The 22363-nt window shown below is 37.0% G+C and overlaps 5 protein-coding genes across 5 annotated transcripts; 2 read left to right on the top strand and 3 right to left on the bottom strand.

Moving 5' to 3' along the window:
- Positions 1–4286: 4286 nt before the first annotated feature.
- Positions 4287–6391, bottom strand: LOC18441261 (uncharacterized). The gene has a single exon (XM_011627707.3). It carries the CDS (start codon positions 5055–5057, stop codon positions 4470–4472), a length of 588 nt encoding a protein of 195 aa, XP_011626009.2. The 5' UTR covers positions 5058–6391; the 3' UTR covers positions 4287–4469.
- Positions 6392–8600: 2209 nt separating this feature from the next.
- On the top strand, positions 8601–12133 carry LOC110007863 (pentatricopeptide repeat-containing protein At3g26782, mitochondrial). The gene has a single exon (XM_020671680.2). The coding sequence runs from the start codon at positions 8911–8913 to the stop codon at positions 10831–10833; it is 1923 nt and encodes a 640-aa protein (XP_020527339.2). The 5' UTR covers positions 8601–8910; the 3' UTR covers positions 10834–12133.
- LOC18441263 (germin-like protein 9-3) lies at positions 11068–11836 on the bottom strand. The gene has a single exon (XM_006851382.4). The coding sequence runs from the start codon at positions 11834–11836 to the stop codon at positions 11222–11224; it is 615 nt and encodes a 204-aa protein (XP_006851445.1). The 3' UTR covers positions 11068–11221.
- A 506-nt stretch (positions 12134–12639) lies between the features above and the next one.
- On the top strand, positions 12640–13464 carry LOC18441264 (germin-like protein 9-3). The gene has a single exon (XM_020671681.2). The coding sequence runs from the start codon at positions 12640–12642 to the stop codon at positions 13255–13257; it is 618 nt and encodes a 205-aa protein (XP_020527340.2). The 3' UTR covers positions 13258–13464.
- A 1709-nt stretch (positions 13465–15173) lies between these two features.
- On the bottom strand, positions 15174–19651 carry UBQ1 (ubiquitin extension protein 1). Its single transcript, XM_011627640.3, has 5 exons — positions 19522–19651; positions 19223–19309; positions 18955–19057; positions 16312–16378; positions 15174–15459 (listed from the first exon to the last, which is right to left on the bottom strand). The coding sequence occupies exons 1-5, from the start codon at positions 19622–19624 to the stop codon at positions 15433–15435; spliced, it is 387 nt and encodes a 128-aa protein (XP_011625942.1). The 5' UTR covers positions 19625–19651; the 3' UTR covers positions 15174–15432.
- Positions 19652–22363: the final 2712 nt, after the last annotated feature.

Here is a 22363-nt window from a genome sequence, read left to right as displayed (position 1 = left end):
ATCACCCATCTGCTAAGGAAACTCTTAAATATTTTGATGCAAGAGTTTTAACCCCACAACCCATCCATTCTGCCCAAATTGATAACTCACTATCAGAAAAACGGATGCCTATAATTTTTTTATTTTGACAGATTGATTTTTGCTCCTGAAATCAGCTCATAACCTTTCATGAACAACCGAATGTTCTGCACCTGTTCCAACAAGGTCATGGTTAAGCGCAAAATATCATCAGCATATGGTAGGTGTGAAATAGGATTATCATATCCTTGGACCTTCAACCCTTCAATTAGATTTGTTCTCATCATTTGGCTAAAAGATTCTCTCACCGGTGTGAAGAGAAAGGGTAATAGTGGATCCCCCTATCTTAGGCATCTTGTAGCTTGAAAGTAGCTGCACGCCTTACCGTCCACCAAGATGGAGAAGTTAGTGGAGGAAAGACAATTCTTAATCCATCTCATCCATCTGATACGAAAGCCCATCAATTTCATTATATCATTCAGGTAATCACATTTAACCATATCATAGGCCTTTTTGAAATCCAATTTACGGAGTTCTCCTTTATTGCCCAAACTTCTTATTGAGTGAATAACTTCTTGTGCCGCCAATATTCCATCTGTTATTTGTCTTCCCTTAATTAAAGCAGATTGAGGTCCCTTAACGACTAAAGAGTTCACCTTTTTCAACCTATTTGCTAATACTTCGGACAAAATTTTATAGGTTGAAATTGACAATTTGATGTGTCTAAGATTGGAGTGTTTCCAGTATTTCTTCTTGGAGACAAAGCTTCAAAAAGGAATTCTTGAAAGAATGCTAGAAGTTGCCCCTTAACAATGTCCCAAAATTCCTAGAAGAAGGCAACTTGGAACCCATATGGCTCGGAAGCCTTATATCTCTAGGCAAGGAGAAAACTGCCCCAAAATTCCTAGAAGAAAGCAACTTGGAACCCATATGGCTCGGAAGCCTTATATCTCTAGGCAAGGAGAAAACTGCTTGCTTGATTTCATCCAAAGAAAAATTAGCCTCCCATTTGTGTGCCAACGTACTATCCAATCTTTTAAGAGGAACGACGTCAAGTGAAATAGGCAAACGAGAATGTGAAGGCTTCCTTAAAATATTGAACTATGGCTTGTTCCTTGCCCCTCTTGTCAATCCTCTTGCACTCCTAGTAAATGAATGTCATATCTATGTTACGAGTCTTTCTTCTAGAGTTAGAATTGGTATGGAGGTATTTTTTGTTGTTGTCTTCTTCCTTGATCCGCTTAGACCTGAACCATTGGTACCATAATATTTCTTCCAATCCACTAAGACTTGGATCTCTAGTACTATAATATTTCTTCCAATCTCAGCAACTCCGCTAGTTCTTCTTTTTTCTTTTTTTGGGTAAGTAGTTCTTTTTAAGATTCTCTTCGCACCTTTTGTGCTTCATATAGACTTATTAGAATCTCATAATACCTCCTAATCTTATCAAAAGATATCAAGAGATATGTATCCATAGATATGTATCAGTATGATGCATATTCATATTTATACGTTAGCACCCTCTTTAAAACTTAGGATGAGTTGTAAAACTCAAGATGCTTTGACACAAAGCAGTTGGAGTTTGAACAATAAATTGGATAAACGAACGAGTTGGATCTTCAGGTCTTCATGCAACATAAATAAATGTGTTGGATCTTCATGTTTTCAGGTGCATGACATGACCGATAGAAGCAGTGGTTTACATGCTCAGATTGCTTGAACAACAAGTACAGAAAGCAGTAGCGGATTAACATGCACAGATTGCTTGAACAACAACCACAAAAATCGGCAAGCCTCATGAACATACGGCCTCCTCAAAAACAGAGGGCATCAGGAACATCCGAGATCAAGTAATGAAAAACTCGATCAATAGCAAACAAACAAGCATTCGGAACATTGGGGATCGAGTAACAAAGACATCAATCATCGGACAGGGTCGAGTAATGAAAAACTCGATCATCATAAAATATCATTTCAAAGGGTTTTTTTTTTTTGTTTCTTTTAGGTCGAGTTTCAGAGGGTCAATGACCATATCAGATCAAAGTGGCCGTGTGAGATTTCAGACGGATCTAAAAATCAAGATCCATAGGCAAAACAAAGGGGGGCGGTTTTTCAAATCTGGTGGTTTGCTTTTATTTAAACGAGGAGGAAAAACAAGTGTCATTATGTTTTTTCGGCTGTCGTGACTGTTTTTTCTTCTTGGGTAAAGATCTAGAATTTTTCTTTCTGTTCTTGAGGCCATCTTTTGACTTGAAACTCAAGTTACTCTCTCTTAAGGCATCTTGAATTTGGACAACTGAAGACAGGCTTTAGTAAACAAAGCACGAACAAAGAAACTTGAGTAGCTGCAAATTAACAATCATAAAAAACCGATGCCTCGAGCAAAGCAGTTGTACACAAAATCATCAGGCTTCGGGAACAGATAAGATCGATTAACGAAAAAACTCGATCATCACACAGGACGGAGTAACGAAAAACTTGGGTTTTGATACCAGATGAACAGAGAGACGCAATCAGATTGAGGGCCTCACCAATCAGAAACTAAAAACGTAAGCTCGATGCTTAAAATATCGTGACTCTCATTTTGGGCAAGAGAGAGATAGGAACAACCCAGAATAGCACCACCCTCTCTCTCACAACAATACCATGAAATCAAGGGAAGAATGGCGCCAAGGAGGTCTATCGGGCAGAAGAAGCGCAGCACGAAGACCATGAAACAAATTGGTGGTCTTCAAAACAATGTAGCGATCATTAAGACAATATTGTGATCTTATAGAAAAAAATTGATCGGAGCTGATGATCGGCGTCGGGCGATGACTGACTCGGGTCAGCAGTAGTTAGGCTTGAAGCGTAAAGAATTTTTATTTTTTTGTTTTTTGGTTGGAGAGAAATTGGTCCGTCACAAGTACGCAGAGGTGCACCGTCACTTTTGCAAAGAGGTTCAACAAAATAGTTTCAAAAAAACTAGTCAAAGACTATTCAACCAATAGTACAGTCCCTCACTAGAAAACGCAGGGGGCCAATGCTCCGGTGAACGTTGATGAACTAGTCAAAGAGTATTCAACCAATAGTACAGTCCCTCACTAGAAAACGCAGGGGGCCTATGCTGCTCCGGTGAACGTTGATGCTGATAAGCGTGAGATCCGAAACCTGATTCTTTTTTAGAAATACATCAAAAGAAAGAGACCTCAATAGACCACTCTTCTTCACATGCTTAGCTCCCATGGGTTTCTTCCCGGCATTCACATGGTTCGAAGGTTGAGAAACCGCCATTTTTATAGAGAGAGAAAAAGGCGCAGAATCGAGAGAGAGGGGAGAAGAAGGCACAGAAACTAGGAACTAATTTGAGGTTAGGGCAAAACAATTGGGGAATTAATTTAAGGTCAGTGCAAAAAAATTCAAGGATTGAAGCCAAGACAGCTGTAATGCCAGCCCTTGTTGCAAGAGCAAGAGGATTCAAGCTTTGAGAGGCATGGGATCAAAAGAGGGAGAGGGTACTAAAATTTTCCAACCTCAGACATCAGAGGGCACAAATCCAAGCCAACAGCAGAGGGCCGAGGGCACGAACCCGAAATAATAGCAGAGGGGCGGAGGGCACCGAAAGCAACATGAAATTTTTAGAAGGAATATGAATCCTTGATGCAGAGCAAAGAGGCTACGACAATCTGAGATCTGAAGTTGAGATCTATGGCTTTGATACCATGTTAGAATCTCATAATATTGCTGAGAAGTCTCTATATATTGATTGATAAAGAATAGACAAGACCTGGACAATAACAATTAAAGATAAATACCAACGATTAGATAGACACCCCCTAATCTTATCAAAATATATGTACCCATAAATATGTATAAGATAGATATCCATATCTATAGGTTAACCAAACCTCTTTTAAAAAAGGGGCTGGAGTGGTGGTAACATCCTACACCCAGTTACCACACACCTAATTACTACATCGTATGGTGATATCCATTCTCGATAATACCGGCAATTAACACCTTCAAAATGTAACTCGACATAACGGATAGGGGCTGTCTTCCCAATGAATTACCTAAAAAAAAAAAATCAATAATTTGTGCGTTTTTTTATGCTACCTTTGTATTGATATGGCCAAACCGTTACTAGGCATTTACCCAACAATTACACATTCGAAACCCCTTAAATCAAAATTTCAAAAATAACCTTCACAAATCGACTCTCCCCACACGCGCATATACCAAAAACATAAAATTCCGCAAAACTCAAAATCAAATGATAACCATTAAACTTCTTCAAAATCAAATAATACCATTCCTTCTACTATTGTACAATTTGGAAAAAAAAAAAAAGCAACATAATGATACACCTCAAATATCCACCACTAATATCGCTTCTCACCCCTTCCAAAAGCCTTCTAAGCCCTTCTTTTTTTCTTTTTTTTTCAATTGTCAATAGAGAGAGAAAGAGCAATTCACTTGTCCTTCTCATTCTCCTCAGTGTTTGTAGAGAGAGAAAGCTCTAGCCTGGACCTGGTCTCCTGATCAAGCACATCGAGAAAGAGAGGGTCCACCAACACATTGCTCTCCACATAGATAACAAATGGGTGATCCCATACAAGCAATTTAGCCTTCCCTTCGATTTTAACCACTGCCTTGAGCTCCATCTCCCTCCTAACGACGTCCCATATGAGCCTGGCCAAGTGGTGGGTGAGCTCGAGCCCATCGAGCCGGGCACTTAGCCGAAGGGTTCGAACAGATCGAGCCGGTTGTGAGCCTGCCTCGACCTTGGCTTGGCCTAGAAGGGCATCATCGTAATAAATGCACATTGCAGAGGGCGAATACGAGATGGGGGCGAGGTTGGGGTTGGTGACGGAGATGGAGAGGGTGAGTTCGAGGTCGAGGATTGGGATGGGAGGGATGGGGAAGCGAAGGTGGAGGGAGGAGAGAGAAATTGAGAGGAGAGAGAAAGTGGGATCTCGAGGGCGGGCGGCAATGGCCAAGGCAACAGCGGCGGTGGTGGTGGCGCCGAGTGCGACTGTCCAGCCGATGCCGGCACCCATGGAGGATTCTCTCTCTTTCGCTCTGTCGGAGTTGGTAAGCTAGCCAACGCGCCAATGTCTCTGTACCTTGAATTTTGAGAAAATTGGTATTCCCTCTGTCAATCTGGGGCTCTTTAGGAATTGGGAAGAGTCTCGATTTCTCTTTGGGGTAGTTGAAGAGAGCTATGGTTTCTCTCTAGTAAGTAGATCTCTTTTGGGTTATTCCTTGCAGGACTGGAAGTGGGACTAGGAGTAGGCCTAATCTCTCTTTGGGTGAACAACTATGGTGGCGTTGCTCTCTCTCTCTCTCTCTCTGCTTGTAATGGTGGGGGTCTCTCTCTAAGGTGGATTAAAAAGGTTCTCTCTCTCTGGAAGAGATTGGCGAGAAGGGAGATGGAGGGCAGCTATTCTCTCTCGCTAGGAACTCCGAAGAGATCAACTCTCTAATCTCTCTCTCTCTCTCTCTCTCTCTCTGTGGACGACACTCCCCAAAGCAGTGTCAAGTCGAATGTGGGTATGGCAATGGACCGGGCACCTCGGCCTTAAACCTAGTCTGGCCTGATGGCGGTGCAAGAGTTAGTGTCGACCCGGTTGAGGCTAGCCTAACCGGGCTCTTTTTTATTTTTTTAAATTTATTTTTTACCCGGCACGGGTCCTATGAGAACAAGGACCGGGCCTTCCTATAAGGACAAGGAAAATTGGGTGGCTGAAATTTTTACGGATCGATTTAAGATTTAAAGAGATATGGTGTCCACGTGATTTCGATTAAGCAAAAGTTCATATCAGATGTCAACTTTATACAGTACGCTACTTAAAAATTCAACCTTGAAATCAATCATCTTGAGATTTATAGACATAAAAAAAATAGGATTTCAAGTTTCAAAAATTATTTATCTTTCAATACATTATCTAGACCTTCTAATTTCAAGATAACCCAATGTTTATAGATCTGTTTCATCGCCATGAAACTTTAAATTTCATAATTGGGAACGACAATAAATTTTCATTTTTTTGGTGCTTTATCGTACCAACAATGTATTTTCGGCGTAGTTTTGAGGTGCACTTTACTTTAATAGTATATGGCTCACACCTTAAACAAAACTCACCCTTTGGATCATGCTTCGTGTGATTTCTAGGCCGTTAGCTCTGCATTTACATCACTTTTTCTGGCTTTTCTGTTTTTTTAGCGCAAGCACTTGTCAAATTAATAATTCTATATTTTAACCATATCCTATGATTTCTTACTTTCTAAATGTAACCTTTCATATATGACATTATCGATTCGGGGTCGCTTGTGCGTAAATATTTACGTATGTAAATACTTTGCAAGAATAATTTTTGTAAAAAAAAAAAATTTCATATTTGTTAACATGTTTAAAAAGCAATCTATAATGAATTTCATATGTTTCATAAATATATAAAAAGAAAAATATCGTACAAACCCCTAATTCTCCACCATCTTATTTCACGGTAGACCCTCTTTTTATTTTTCTTTCAAGTAGCATAAAAAAAAATCTTCGATTATTTCACTGTACTCCCTCATCTCTTTTCTCCCACGTTTATTTACTTTTGGCCACAAAAATTAGCCTCAACAAATTGTTTTATTTCATCTCAATCCAAAAGCCTTTCTAATTCTTTTTTTAAAAAAAAAACAACGCTTTTGGATTGAGTTGAAATAAAACAATTTGTTGGGGCCAGTTTTTGCGGCCAAAAGTGAATGACCATGGAAAATAAGAGATAAGGGGTACCATGAAATACTTGAGGCTTTTTTTATGCCGCTTCAAAAAAAAAATAGAATGAGGGTCTACCGTGAAATACGATGGAGAATCATAGGTCTGTACGAAATTTTCCTTATATTAGATATGAGTAATGATCCTATAGGACCTCCCCCACCCATGTGTGTAGGACTCTAAAGGATCACCATTAAGGTTGGTACAGATCTCTAGAAAAATTATCACATAGGTGTGGGACTTGACTTTTCTATAGATCCATGCCAAATTTAATAGTGATCATTTGGGATCCTATACATGGAAGAGGGACAGTCCTATAAGATCATTTCTCATTAATATATACACGCATTATTTAATATAGCTAAAAATATAATTATATTTATTTAAATATTATTTCAATATTTTATAAAAAATATTATATAATATATTACATTGTAAATATCTAATATAAGAATAAAATATAATATATACTAATAATATAAAGAGAAAAGTTTATATAGAGCTGAGGCTCTAAACAATCAAATTAGAGCGTACCTCAAAAATTTCACTAGAAGATATTGTTTTGATGGAAAAATATCCTCAAATTGATCATCTCGACATCAAGATACATGGACATGAGAAAAAAATGGATTTCAAGTTCTGGAAATAGTGTATTTTGTAATGTATTTTTGGCCCGTCAATTTTCAATATTTTCAAGTTTTCATAGATATGTCTATCTACACCATTTTTGAAGCTTTAAACTTTAAATAAAGATGAAACTATATTTTAAGGCTATCACAAAGATTTTTGGTGTTGAAACCACATTTCTTGACGCTATTTGAAGGTATGCTCTAATTTGATTGTTTAGAGCTTATATACAGACAGCACCCTAATATAATATTAAGACACTCTCGGCGCTGCACTATCAAACATCCAACTGGCGCTACTCCAACGGGCGCTACTCTCTTCTTATCCAATCGGCGTTACTCTCTTCTTATACCACAGGCGTTGCTCCAACCAATGCTGCTCCACCCGGCGTTGCTCCAACCGATGCTACTCTCCTCTTATTCAACCTGCGCTGCTCCAACCGACACTACTCTTTTCTTATCCCACCGTCGCTGCTCCTTAAACACGTACGTCAATGCCTCAGACAAAAATACTCCATACATCTTTCGCAGACGGCAAAAATCCTTACGCCTTCTCACTCGACATTACATCTCTCTTCCCATAGGGCGATACCGGCTTGGGAGAAAATTGTGGCCCTTCTCAAAATAAAAACCTGCAAACCTTGTAGCAAGGCTTGTAACTCTGCATAATTAGCAGTCGCAACCCCACAGTCGCAACCCCATCGGACCAGCATGAGTGAATATAACATTCCCAAAGCAGTTGCTCACGCCTCTACCAATACCAGCTACACCTGAATTCCCCAATGAACTTCCATCGAAGTTCAATTTGAAGCTGCTTTGGCAATGAGCTACCGAAATACACCAGGGTCTAACCTTGACAACCACGTTAGGTGTGCTTTATTTTGATTGTTTAGAGCCTCGGCTCTATACAAACCGCACCCATATTTTAACGACATCCACGTGCATTGTACTATGGATACGGTTTCTATGTGGCTAGCCAGCATATTGTAGAAATGCGGGCTTGGCAATAAATATATTTTTTAATATAATTTGATCTTAATTTTTTAAAAATATATAATCTTTAATATAGAGATCATGAATATGAAACAAAAAAAAGAATTTGAAAAGAAAAAATAATAATTATATTAATAAAATATTTGGACCATTAATTTTATGTTTGTAGATGAACACCTATTTGCATCCATCTTTAAGGTGGACACTTTATACCTCTCGTCCGCAAATTGCAGAAATGCGGTCCAACCCGCATGAAACAATTTTCCATGTACTGATACTGTCTCTCTCTCTAGGAATTGGGAAGAGGCACGAGTTCGCTCTGGTTATTGAACAGAGAGATTTTAAATGTACTCACCACTCTTAGTTTGTTCTTTGATTTCTAAAGGAACGGTCTTGGATTAAAAGAACTCCAAGTTCAGAGAAATTTGGCCGTTCTTCCTACTGATCGTAAGTTCCAAGAAATAGCAATCAACTGCTCAACGGACAATTAAATGGTGGGAGACCCTTGAATGTTACAGGATAGGTATGAAGCTGCTCTTTTCCAACACTCTTCACAAGCGCATCTCTCTTACCTCTTCTTTGTTTCAAGCTCCTTGGATTTCCATTGAATTCTCCTCTGCAGCTGCTTCACCTGCTTTTCATGACTCAGACGCTCCACCTCTTCATGAATCCCCAAACCCAAAATCCGAAGCCCAAAATTCATATACCCAAGATGAATTTACCCAAGATGTCAATTTGTTCATTTCTGCTCTTTTGGCCTGTAAAAGCTTGACCCAAGTTTCTCAGGTTCATGCTCAAGCAGTTGTTACAGGAACTGCAGAGAATTTAACATTGAGTAACAAATTTATCTATATTTATGCACAATGGAGATGCTTACAAGATGCCCGCAAAATTTTCGATCGAATGAATTCAAGGGATGCAGTTTCTTGGAGTGTGATGGTTGGTGGGTATACAAAAGCTGGCGATCATGAGAATTGCCTCAGAATCTTCAGAGAAATTGTGCGCTCTGGCTCAGCTCTCGATAACTACTCAACCCCATCTGCCCTAAGGTCTTGTCGGCATTTGAAGGATCTTCAAATGGGTAGAGAGATACATCACTTGGTTTTGAAGACGGGTCTACAGAGAGATCTATTTGTAAGCGCTGCTCTTGTCGATATGTATGCAAAATGTGGTTCATTAGAAGACGCAAAAAAAGTGTTTGACAAGATGCCCAAAAGAGATTTGGTTTCTTGGACTGTGATGATAATGGCTTATGCTGAGGGTAATCAGGCAAGTGAATCAATGATTTTGTTTGATCGGATGAAAGACGAAGGGGTTTTGCCTGATAAGGTTACTATGGTGACTGTTGCCTTTGCATGTGCAAAATTAGGAGCCATGCATAAGGCCATGGCCATTCATGAGTACATACTGATGAGGAAGTTCTCTTTAGATGTGATACTTGGAACCGCAACGATTGATATGTATGCAAAATGCGGGAGCATTGATATGGCAAGGGACACTTTCGATAGCATGCCTCATAGGAATGTGATATCATGGAGTGCCATGATTGCTGCTTATGGGTATCACGGGCATGGCCATAAAGCTTTGGAACTCTTTCCCATGATGTTACAAATGGGGATTCGACCAAATAGAATCACTTTCTTATCCATTCTATCTGCTTGTAGCCATGCTGGTTTGGTCGATGAGGGTTGGCATTACTTTAATTCTATGAGAATAGATTACTTTGTAGAACCAGATGTAAAGCACTATACGTGCATGGTTGATCTTTTAGGTCGTGCTGGTAAGCTCGAAGAGGCTTGTGATCTTATCGGTGGAATGATCATTGAGCCTGATGAGGGTCTATGGGGTGCCGTCTTGGGTGCTTGTAGAATCCATGGAAATATAGCTTTGGCAGAGGAAGCTGCAAATTGTCTTCTCAATATGGGACCAAGAAATCCGGGTTATTATGTTTTGCTTTCCAATATCTATGCAAAGGCTGGAAGGTGGGAAGACATGGCAAAAATAAGAGAAATGATGGGCAATAGGAAGTTGAAGAAGACACCAGGATGGACATGGATAGAGATAGATAATAAGACCCACCAATTTAGTGTTGGGGACAAGACCCATCCATTGTCTAAAGAGATATATGATAAGTTGCAGAGTTTGGGTGTTGAGATGGAGCGTGTTGGATATGTGCCTGATACTAATTTTGTTCTTCATGATGTGGATGAAGAGATGAAGGTTGGGATTTTGTACACTCATAGTGAGAAATTGGCAATTGCCTATGGTTTGATCAGCACAACCCCAGGAACCACCATTAGGATCATGAAGAACCTTCGGGTTTGTGGTGATTGCCACACATTCACTAAGTTTCTTTCAAAGATTGAGGAGAGAGAAATTATCGTTAGGGATGGAAATCGTTTCCACCATTTTAAGGATGGTTTGTGCTCTTGTGGGGATTATTGGTGAATAGATTTCTATTCTGCTGATACTTTTATTGAGGCTGTGGGCATTGAATTTGGACGTAGTTCTCCTTCAAAACAAATCAGGACCTACAGGCACTGTCTATTATTTTCCATCAGTTATTTATTTTTGGATTGACAAGTGATCAATTGGGTAACCCAAGTTATGGATCGCTTGTCTGATGTCAAAGAAATAAATTGTTCATGATCTTGGCAAAGATAATGTCTTCATACACCAAAGGATATAAATTGTTCAATATATTTTATTCCTTTGAAAGAAACAAATTCGTTAAGAGATAAAGCCAGCACAATAAGCTGGTGGATTGAAGGTCCATGACTTCACCAATACACAAACCCTAGATTCACTCACAACAAGAATCAAAGGACTCAGATCTCTAAGAAGCAAGCCCAGCCTTGAGTTTTTGAATGGTTTGGACATCTGTTTTAAAAGACTTGGCTAGTACATCATCACTTATACCAGTCGTGAAGAGGGTGCTTGGAACTGAAACAGTTCCAGCACTTGCACTCCCAAATGCTGACAAAGCAATAGCTAGGTTCTGCGTATCCGAGTTATATTGGTAGTGAACCAAACCTTTTGGAAAAATAAACATGTCCCCTATTTGAAGCTTTTGTGTATAGAGCTTATTAGTGGTATCAACAAAGCCAACTTCCAAAGAGCCATAAACCAAGAACAAGAGCTCAGCTGATCGGGGATGGGTGTGGAGGGGGTTGATTCCTCCATTTGCATATTCAAGTAACGCAAAGGAAACACTTTGTCCATCTAAAGCGGGAAACTCAGCCTTGCTCACCTTTGTAACTCTGAGAGTGATTGGATCAGATTCATTCTCAAGGCTTCTTAAGCCGGTGAATGTGAAAAAGTTAGCATCTACTGAGTTGGTGTTTCGGGGGAGGATGAAATCAGAAAGGATATCAGGGTCACTGGCTTTCACCATGAGAGCGCCGGCCATGGCCATTGTCATGCACAATATGAACTTGGTGGTGAGAGCCATTGATATTTTGTAAGAAGAGATCTGTGGATTTTTTGGGTTGGGCTTTTAGCATAAATGGTGTTGGTATTTATAGAGGAAGAGTGATTGGGTTGCAGGCCATGGCTGTAACTCACGAGTTTTGTCTAGTAATCCCCTAGCTTTCAACCAGATTGGCTTGCCAGCCTAGCTAGCGCTGTGGCCTTGCGAAACAGTTCTCTGCCTTGCTAACTCAGACTAATCCTTGTGAATCAGAATCTTCAGTTTGGACTATGTATTTGGTTACACTGTTGTTTGGTAAAGTTTTTGGTTTTGATTTCATCTGATTTTTCACAAAGACAATACACATCACTGTTATTAATGACAGTTTGGTTTGGCATGGTTTTGGTCAAAACAGACCCTTATTCAGTCCAGTTTTAATAACATTGGGCAGGACATCTTCTCTAAGGTCACCATGGTTCATCAGTGGCCTTAACTTCACACCCAAGAGAGAGAGGATATCTTTCACTCCAAGCCAAATTAAGCTTCTTGTTCAACTGAATAGAGCCAAAAAGGACATGCCAAAAAGTAGACAAGAACAAGATCTTATCATCCCAATGCCTCTCACCTTGAACAAGACAATACCCAAAGCTTGTTATTCCCAATCTCTGCAGCCGGCCTGTACAAGAAATAGCCTCCTCCTTCCAACCTGTTTTTTTTTTCTCTTTTTTTATTTATTTGTGTTTCTCACCCGAACATATATAAATCCTATCATCCATCCACAATCTTCATCCGGAACTCTACAATTAACCAAGCTCTTGATAGATAGGACCACATATTGATCACTAATGGCCTCTTCTACCATCATGTATGCCTTATGCATGGCAATGGCATGGACATGCACACTCATGGTGGCTAAAGCAGGCGACCCCGACATCCTCACAGATTTCATACTCCCTAAAAATTTAACGTCAGCTAATCCCAACTTCTTCACATTCACAGGCATGCGAAACCTCGAATTTACAAGAACTTTCAAGGTTACAAAAGCCTCTAAAGCAGAGTTCCCGGCTTTAGAGGGACAGAGTGTCTCATACGCAGTGCTCCAATATCCAGCAGGGAGCATAAACCCAGTCCATACTCATCCACGCTCCTCAGAGCTTCTTTTAGTGTTTAGGGGCTCCTTGGAAGTGGGGTTTGTTGACACAACTGGTAAATTATACAGTAAAACTCTACAAAGGGGAGACATGTTTGTTTTCCCTAAGGGCTTAGTGCATTATCAGTATAATGCTAATGACCAACATGCTGTTGCTGTGTCGGCATTTGGGAGTGCAAGTGCAGGGACTGTGTCAGTTCCGAGCACACTATTTGCAAGCCGTATCAGTGATGATGTCCTTGCCAAGTCTTTTAAGACAAATGTTGCAACTGTTAAGAAACTGAAGGTGGGGCTTACGCCACCCAAGGCTTAGGGAGAGTTGGTGATTGAACATGGAATAAGGAGCTGTTAGTTCAAACTTGGGCAAAACAGGCTGTCAATTTGTATTTGTATTTTTAATTCATCGGGATGGTTTTCAATATTCGTTCCTTTAACAATTGTACTCCCCTTTGAAAGATGATTAGTTGTTCTTTATTTGTGCATTCGTGTGAAAAAAAATGAAGGACGCGGTTTCTATGAATCCATGTAGAAATGAGTCACCTCTTAAAATCTATTTTTGGATAGGTTTTTTGACCTAATTTTAAGGATATGTTATCTCTAACATGAAGGTTATGAATATGAAAAAATAAATAGTTTTGAAAATTAAAAATAATATTTCTATTAAGAACCCTTAATTTCAATTGTTTTTAGATGGATACCTATTTGCATCCATGTTTAAAGACCTCATAATGTAGAAATGCGGTCCAGCCGGCATGAAACAATTTTCTAAAAATGAAATAGATATCAACCTGAAAACAAAATCCCTCGGAAAGGCATGATCTAGCTAAACTGAAGGGTCGTTTGGAAACAAGAAATTTGGTTGCCAAACACAAAATTTATTAAAAACTGTAGCACTTCTCATTTTGGTAATTGAAAATGTTACAGTAAAACGAAGATCGCATTCCGAAAAAATAAAGAATCTAGACTCCACAAACCACATGGAATAGCAAATTGCACAAAAAGCAGAAAATATGGATTTCCAATTTTTGGACTATTCTGTTATTTTTCATAATGTGTACAAAGTTCCTATTATTCTTTTTCCGAAATCAAATCAAGATAAAATTTACAGGTTATGCTTTATACACAATTTTTATAAAAAAAATATAAAAACAAAAAAGTTTATAAAATAGAAAAAATCAAGGTTTCAAGTGAACATTTGTCATTTTGTTTTCAGAAAATATTTTTAATATTTTTCGTAGGTGCGAGTTGTTTAGATGTATAGACTATGCCCAAAATTTTAGATGAATACAAAAAATTGAAAATGGAAATACTCCTAACTCTCCAATCCAAATATGACATTTGAAATCAACAGTTTCTAAGGTGTGATCTACAACGTAGAGTTCTGTCTTTTTCATTCTATTTTTTATTAAAATATTTTATGTTTCTTACAAGGGTGTGGTTAAGGTTGCAACCTTAAAACAATCCAATATGCATCACTAAATTTTCACACAAATATAATTTTGCTGAAAAACATTCTTAGGATGCCTTGAGAATCTATTTTTATCTCTAATTATAAAATTTTGAACTCCAAAAATAATTCAAGTAGATTGTACAAATTTGTAAACATAAGAATCGCACACTCCCAAAATTTTAATTCAATACAACGTTAAGAAATCAAAATAAAATTGTAATACTCGTGACATGTCCTAACCATCCATAAAGACATTACAATTATTACACTTTTTTCAAATTATTTTTCTATAATTTCATGACGGGTACTTGGTGAAAATATAAAAGCCAAAGATGTTAGCTCAATATGAAGAATAGAAAAAATAAAACAATATTAAAATCCTTAAACTTGCCCTCAACTTAACCAATTTATTTCCTGGTAGTATTAAACTTTAGTGGACCTATCATCGACGTGCAATTTTGGTGTCTCATCCAACAAACAGTACCATATCATCTAACAAAAACTTTCAAGAAGGTTAAATTTGCTAATTTTCATATTTAATATAAAAATTTGAACTTAAATCCAAACATAGTTTTCCAAAATCCCCATAGCTCACAGTATTTCTGTTTTGAACTTGATCCAAACATAGTTTTCCAAAATCCCCCCAACTCTATAGTGGTTAACAAAACACAGTATTTTTGTTACCAGATACTCAATTTTCTGCATTCTAGATTTCAGATTTAAATTCTCCAATCCTAATCCCAATGACCCCCCAAGCTTCATCACATTTCCAAGGAAAATTCAAGAAAACAGTCATTGCTTAAACAAAAAATTCTAGGAATAATGTCATACTGATCCAAAAAAACAAAAAAAAGGCCGTAAGGCGTCTTTCAATGTCATCTGCTGCTTGATTGACATCAACCATATCAACCATCAAGTCTGCAAGTGCTCAGCAAATTACAAAACTACTAGCCAGTTCATAATCCTAAAACAGAAGGGAATTGGTAAGTTCTGGGAGAAATTTTGAATGTAAACCAGCCACAACTTAGCAGCTCCAGCTCACTTGATCTTCTTCTTAGGCCTCAACTGCAAAAGAAACATAAAGACTCCGTATTAAAAAGGAAGAACTCACATCAATTTCTATCCTTATAACATTTCATTCACAAAAATGATCCTTTCAGATAAACTTTTGTTTAATTTATTTGTTTATTCATGTTAAACACCCGACCCTTAACTGCGATCATTTTTGAAAGAGTTTTCGTCCTGATTTGCAAAGGTAAATGACACGATGAAATCATTCATGAGAATATATTCCATAACTCAATTGCTCATAATGGCCAAGACATGTTTCATGCTCCATTTAAGTTGATATAACCAATAACCAAAATTTCCATCCTTTTAAGATATTTTATCCAGCATCAATGGTAAATGGAGAAATCTTACCGATATACAATATTTTATGCCAAAAGATATTATACAACCTTGGAAGTATATTGTCCATTTACTCCCTCAGGGTAAAACCCAACCTAGCATTAGACACCATCCAATATTTAGAGGATGAGATCTAAGTAATAGAAAACTAAATATTATTTTCCAATTTTTTTAAGAATAATCATCTAGTGATTCTTAGGTGGCTGCCAAATTTCGGATTGAAAAATCCTCCCATGTAGGCCATCTAGCAAGGGAGTAGAAGCAAACCATATGCTCGCAAGGGAGCATAATATACATGCTCATATTCTATTACAAGTAATATACATGCTCATATTCTATTACAAGTACCTCTACATCTAATCAAAAGTAGCAGTTAGCCAAGTTTACAATTTTTATGAAACAGATATTTGAGTAAATTAACAACCTATCACCTCACACACAGGTGCACAGTCAGACAAGGCACACATGAGAGGAGAGGGAGAGGGAGAGAGAGAGAGAGATAGGCACCTGATTGCTGTGACCACATTTCTTCTTCCTGCAATTAACAGCCCTTGGATGTAAACGAGCATAACACCTGAAACAATAAAAAACAACAAACTTTACCTAACGATACTGAAGTATCTATGTTCCTTACAAACACATTCACTGTGTTTCTGAAACACATTAAAAAAAGAAATGTGACATATATCATGGAACTTATGAAGTTGAATTATCAGAAACTCATATTACACCAAGTGAATGACTAATGGGCAATTTATCGTAAAACATTTGAGGCCCCATGTGCAGGTATTAGGGCTTGAAATCCAAAGGACAGACATGAGAAGATAGTTTTGCTCATTAATCAAGCCCATGGTGCAAACTAGGTGTTTAAATGCCACATAACATTATAAATATTTTCACAAACACAATTTATGAGAAAAGCAAAAAAGAAGAGAAAAAAAAAAAGGTAACAAGCCAAAAATTATTGGTCTATTTGTTGTTTGTTTTCGGATTGTTAGAAATTCTTGGCCTCCATTATTGAAGAAGTGGGGCGCCTGTCGGGCTGAAAAAGCCAGGTCTTGTACTAGGCAGGCAACCTAGGCGCGGGTGCTCCTAGGCACCCAAGGTGCTCGTCTTAAGCACCTAAAGAGCAACTCGATGCACCTTAGAAAGGGGTTGGATAAAGGCCCTCAGCCAATGGTATTTTTTGGATCCCCCCGCCCCCCCCCCTTGAAAGAGGGGGAAAGGGTCTTGAGGAGCACTCTATCCTGCCAAAAACCTTTGTGTGAGTTTTAGATGGAGAAAAAATCTTCAAATATTATATTACGAGATCTTTCTCAACATTGACAACAATTTCAACAATTTTTATTTCTTACAAATCAAAAGATATACTTCCTAACACTTTTGGAAGTTGGGGTGATTGCAAAAGAAACTTTTGGCAACCAAGGCCAATGATATCGCCCTATGTTGATTTGATTTTGAAAAGTTGGTGTATTATAATATTTGAATTAGGGTTTTGGTATATTTTGTGTAAAATGTGTTATGATTTGTTATTATTTCCTTTCTGTTTTTGTGATATTTTTACGAGTTATATTTTGATTATTCTCCCATATTCACTAGTGAGTTTTGGCTTGTGTTCTTTTGAAATTTTCTCTAGATTGGGAATTCCAATCATAGGAAAAAGGACACTAATCTCAAACCAAATTGATATTATACGTGATTTTTAGATTGGGAGACCAAATCTTAGGAAAAAATCATTCATCCCAAACCAAATGAATATTATTTGTGCTTGACTTGTTTTAGTTGCATGCTACATGAATACTTAATATTGCTTTGTAAATTGACAACTATTTTTCATTTTATGAGTGCTTTCCATATTTTTTTAGTGGACTTTTCCAGTTTCTCTACTTCATTTAATACTTGAAATTTATTTTCTTGTTTTCTATAGACCTAGAAATAAGTTGTGTCGAATAATGTGATATTGCATATTTTATATTTTTCATCTTATGATTGATTTCCATATTATTTTAGTAGTGTTTACTAGTTTCTTTCTTCATTTAATACTTGAAATTTATTTTCTTTTATTGTACAGACCTAGAGATAAATTGACTTGCTTCATTTAATACTTTGATCATGTGTACTTATTCAGGTTTGTTGGTTAGGTAATACTGTGAGTGGTGGGCTGTGAGTTATGACAATTTGACAATGTATTCAACAAGTTCAAGTAAGTAAACTGATCCGGCCTGGAAATAATGAGTCTTGTCCAACTCCTAATGACAGGCATAGGGTAAAGTATCAAATGTATGCCATGTCAAATTCCAACCCCATGATAAAAAATTTAATAGAAGAAAAATTCAGGACAAAAGAATTAAAGGTTCCAGGTGATGTTGCCAAAAGGTTGAAGATTGAGATGGCCACGATTTTACATATCATGAATAGAGAACTAGATGAACAAAATAATTGCATGCAATTAGTTTCCTTGAATCATCTTTCTAATTCTAAACCTAAAGAATCCCCCCCATGAACTTATAAGCAAAATAAAGAAAATTCGTGTAAGAGGACATGCCTGTTGATGTATCATCCATGAAAATCAACTGGAACAAAAATAACCAGCTGACAAAGTTAAAGGATGGATTTGTTATTGGGGATATTTGGTAAATGCTTAGTCACTAATGCAAAATGACTAAGTCCATATTACATCCCCCAACATCGCAAACTCAAATCAACAAGAAGATATTGGGCTCCATTCCCAACATCCACGAAGCACTTTACCAGCAGAACATGACACCATTCAATGTCAAACAAGAATTTCATATCCACATCGGATTGCAAGTTATATCTACCTACAACTTTCTTGTTTAAATAATTGGTGCAAAATCAAGGAGTGTTAAACTTGGGACGCTCACCTTTAGTTGTAAACCATTAACAGCTATAAGTAACACCAATATATGAGCATATAATATATAAAATAAATGAAAGGTAGGAAAAATGGTTGAATAACCCCAAAACCAGCTACAACGTATCATAATCGTTCAGGTAAAAAATGGGTGTCATTCAGCTAAACAAATTATAGCACATAAAACAGCACAATAACATCAACTTGATTTCCATTTTAATGATTCAAATTCCTTATGAGAGACCAAAAAACCAACATGAATCAAAGGTACTCACTTCCGGCAAATCATCTTGTCCTGGTTGTACTTCCTCGCCAAGGCCATCAATGATGGCTCAATGATACCCCCACGAAGCCTTAGAACAAGGTGCAGAGTAGACTCTGCAATCATTTTTCACATTACTAGCATTATAAGAAAATTTAAAATAAACATAAAAATAGACTCGCAATAAAGAAGAATGAAAAAAACGACAAAAAGAAAAACGTAGTAAAATGATGAAAATAACAAAAGGAGGTAGTAAGAGAGATATTGTAATATAGGCTTACCTTTCTGGATGTTATAATCTGCGAGCGTACGACCATCCTCAAGCTGTTTTCCAGCAAAGATCAAGCGCTGCTGGTCCGGAGGAATCCCTGATCATCATAAATTTTTAGGGTTTTCATATTAACAAGAAGTCCAAAGGCAAAAAATTACGTATTGGAGTTAAAAAACAACTTTCGTTTTTCAAAAAAAAAAGCGAAAAGGTCACAGAGCTAGGTTTACAAACTAGCGCCAGAGATTATGTAAAAGATAAGGTATAGAATCGGCCCAATGGGCGATGAAGATAGAGAGAGAGAGAGAGCACCTTCCTTGTCCTGGATCTTGGCCTTGACATTGTCAATGGTGTCGCTGCTCTCGACCTCTAGGGTTATGGTCTTACCCGTTAGGGTTTTCACAAAGATCTGCATCTTCTCTCTCTCTCTCCAATTCGCTAGAGAGAGAGGCGCCGAGGATGATAAGATTTTATAGTGGAGGGTTTTGCTTTGCAATGCCTACTAAAGACGCTAAACGACCTTGACATTTCCCTAATGACATCATATCCTACACAAATTGAATTCCAAGAATATGCTTTCCTTTTACGTGAAAGCGAAAGTTTAAACAAGGTTGCAACCTTAAAATGGAAAACTACATAGGAAAATTGTTTCGCTTAACCGCATTTCTACATATGCTGTCCGAAAATGTTTAAAATATAGAATTACATAAGAAATTGTTTCATACGGGCTAAACCATATTTCTATATATGCACAGTAGAAAATCTAAAACAAAATCTAAAACATTCATCTTAAAGATGGATGTAAGTAGGTGTTCCATTTAAAACCAATGAAAACTAATCGCCCAAATGTTTTCTTATTAAATTTATTATGTTTAATTTTAAAATTTATTTATTTATTCATATTCATGATCTCCATGTTAGAAATTACATGTCTTCAAAATTTTAGTGTTAAAATCCATCTCAAAAATAGATTTATTAAGAGACCCAGATTTCTACATATGCGGGCTCGGCCTTATAAAAACCGGGTACTAAAATATAGAACTACATATGCACCTCAAATTCCATCATACAAGGTTGTTTGGATGTTGGGAAACCGCCTAATTGATCATCTTAACATCAAGATGCATGAATATGTAAAGAAAAAAAGATTTCGAGTCTGGGAAACAGTGTATCTTGCAACACGTTATCTGGACCATCCATTTTCAAGATTTTCATGTGTTTTTAAATTTACTTGATTTGAACTATTTTTAGAGTTTAAAATTTTATGATTAGATATGAAAATAGATTCTCAAACCATCTTAAGAAATTGTTATATCAAAATTATATTTATGATAAAATTTAGGGGTGCGCCTTAAATGAATTGTTTAAGGTTTTAACCTTATTCAAACCACACCCTTACGTGAATGACCTTATTATCCCTATTCAGTTCGCCCCAATAGAAAGCTAAAACTTGGTTACTTTAGGAAAAGTATAGAATCTGACAAAATTTTTTTTTTTATGTATAAGGTGGTCACAATTAATCTTAACTATTAGATGCGAAATTAGGTAGCTGCATTTATGTTATTAACCAAGTCCAAAGTTCAAAAGAGCTTTTCTCGCATTTTGTGACATACCCTGATTATCAAATTTCAAATTTGATAGTCATAAGTAATAATGACCTTCTTGAATTAAAAGTAAATGGTCTCATTGTATACAATCTTGTTAGGGGATTGCATACAATGAGACTATTTACCTTTGATTGAAGGTGGTAACAATTCCTTACAATCATTTGATGTGAAATTTGATAGCTTGGATGTGTCACAAAGTTTTAAAAAACTTATTTTGAAGTTTGAGCTTAGTCAATGGAAAATTGCAGCCACTTAATTTCATATCTAGTGGTCAAAATTAATGTGACCAACTGTATTAAAGTTAAACGATCTCATTCTATATTTTCTTTATTAGATAATTAATAAAGCATTCGGTCTTACGAAAAGATCTTGGGTGGACACCATTGCAGAATAAAAAATAAGGCATAATCTCTCGACCCTTTTCTATTTCATCTTTCTTAATTTTTTATGATTTATATTTTTCCCGCATCAGCAACCTTATACAGACCTTTTCCTAGTTTTAAGTAGGTAGGTTCTTTCGTAGGTCTCTAAGCTGGGAAGAGTGTAAATGGTTAAGGTCCAAGTACAAACCCAAACCTAAACCCAAACCCAACCCCGAATCTCTACTAAACCCCGAACCAAAACTAAAAGAATCGAGGGAGGGCCACCCCAATCAAGTCCAGACCCATTCGATGCTGAGATGGACTCGATGGTTGTGGTAAAGTCACGTGAGGGAAAAAAATTAAATTATGAGAATTATTAAAATACAATTAATAAATTACTCATTTTCAATTACTCAAACTCTATGAATTAAATCAAGATAAATAAATAAACTATTTATTAGTTCATCTCTTAAATATATATAGTGTTTCAAGACTTGGATTGGTGGGATGGATTGTTTACCCTATAAGTTTGGAAATATATATACTATTTCAAGACTTGGATTGGTGGGATGGATTGTTTACCCTATAAGTTTGGGTTGTATCGTTGGTATACATGATTTGTCCAGATCCATCCAAAACGGTGATCTAAAAAATATTAAAAATAAATAAAATAAAATAGGACCCGGTTTCTATGCGACCAAGCCCGCATATATAGAAATGCGGACCTATTAATAAATCTATTTTTTAGTCAGATTTTTTGACTTAAGTTTTAAGGACATATAATCTCTAACATGGAGATCATGAGTATGAAAAATAAATGAATTTTAAAAATTAGAAACAATAATTATAGTAAGAAAACATTTGGACCGTTAGCTTCTATTGTTTTAAGATGAAACACCTACTTGCATCCATCTTTAAGATGGATGCTTTACACGTTTTGGACCGCATATGTAGTCATGTGGTCCAGCTTGCATGAAACAATTTTATAATAAAATATCATGCCATGGTGTCATTGAAATATAATGAAATCACACTTCTAAAAACCATATTTGTGGCATTAGTTTGGCCCCATATTTTGAACAGACATTCTTTTCATCCTAGTAATCAATCTCAAATAAATAAAACTCAATTTGCATGATAGATATAGTTAAAATCCCTTCCAATAGTGAATCTAGAACATCCATT

The sequence above is a fragment of the Amborella trichopoda genome, chromosome 11 (assembly GCF_054954075.1).
Source record: "Amborella trichopoda isolate Santa Cruz 75 chromosome 11, AtrichopodaSantaCruz75HAP2 v2.0, whole genome shotgun sequence".
Classification (NCBI taxonomy): domain Eukaryota; kingdom Viridiplantae; phylum Streptophyta; class Magnoliopsida; order Amborellales; family Amborellaceae; genus Amborella; species Amborella trichopoda.
This window is presented reverse-complemented; position numbering and strand designations above follow the sequence as displayed.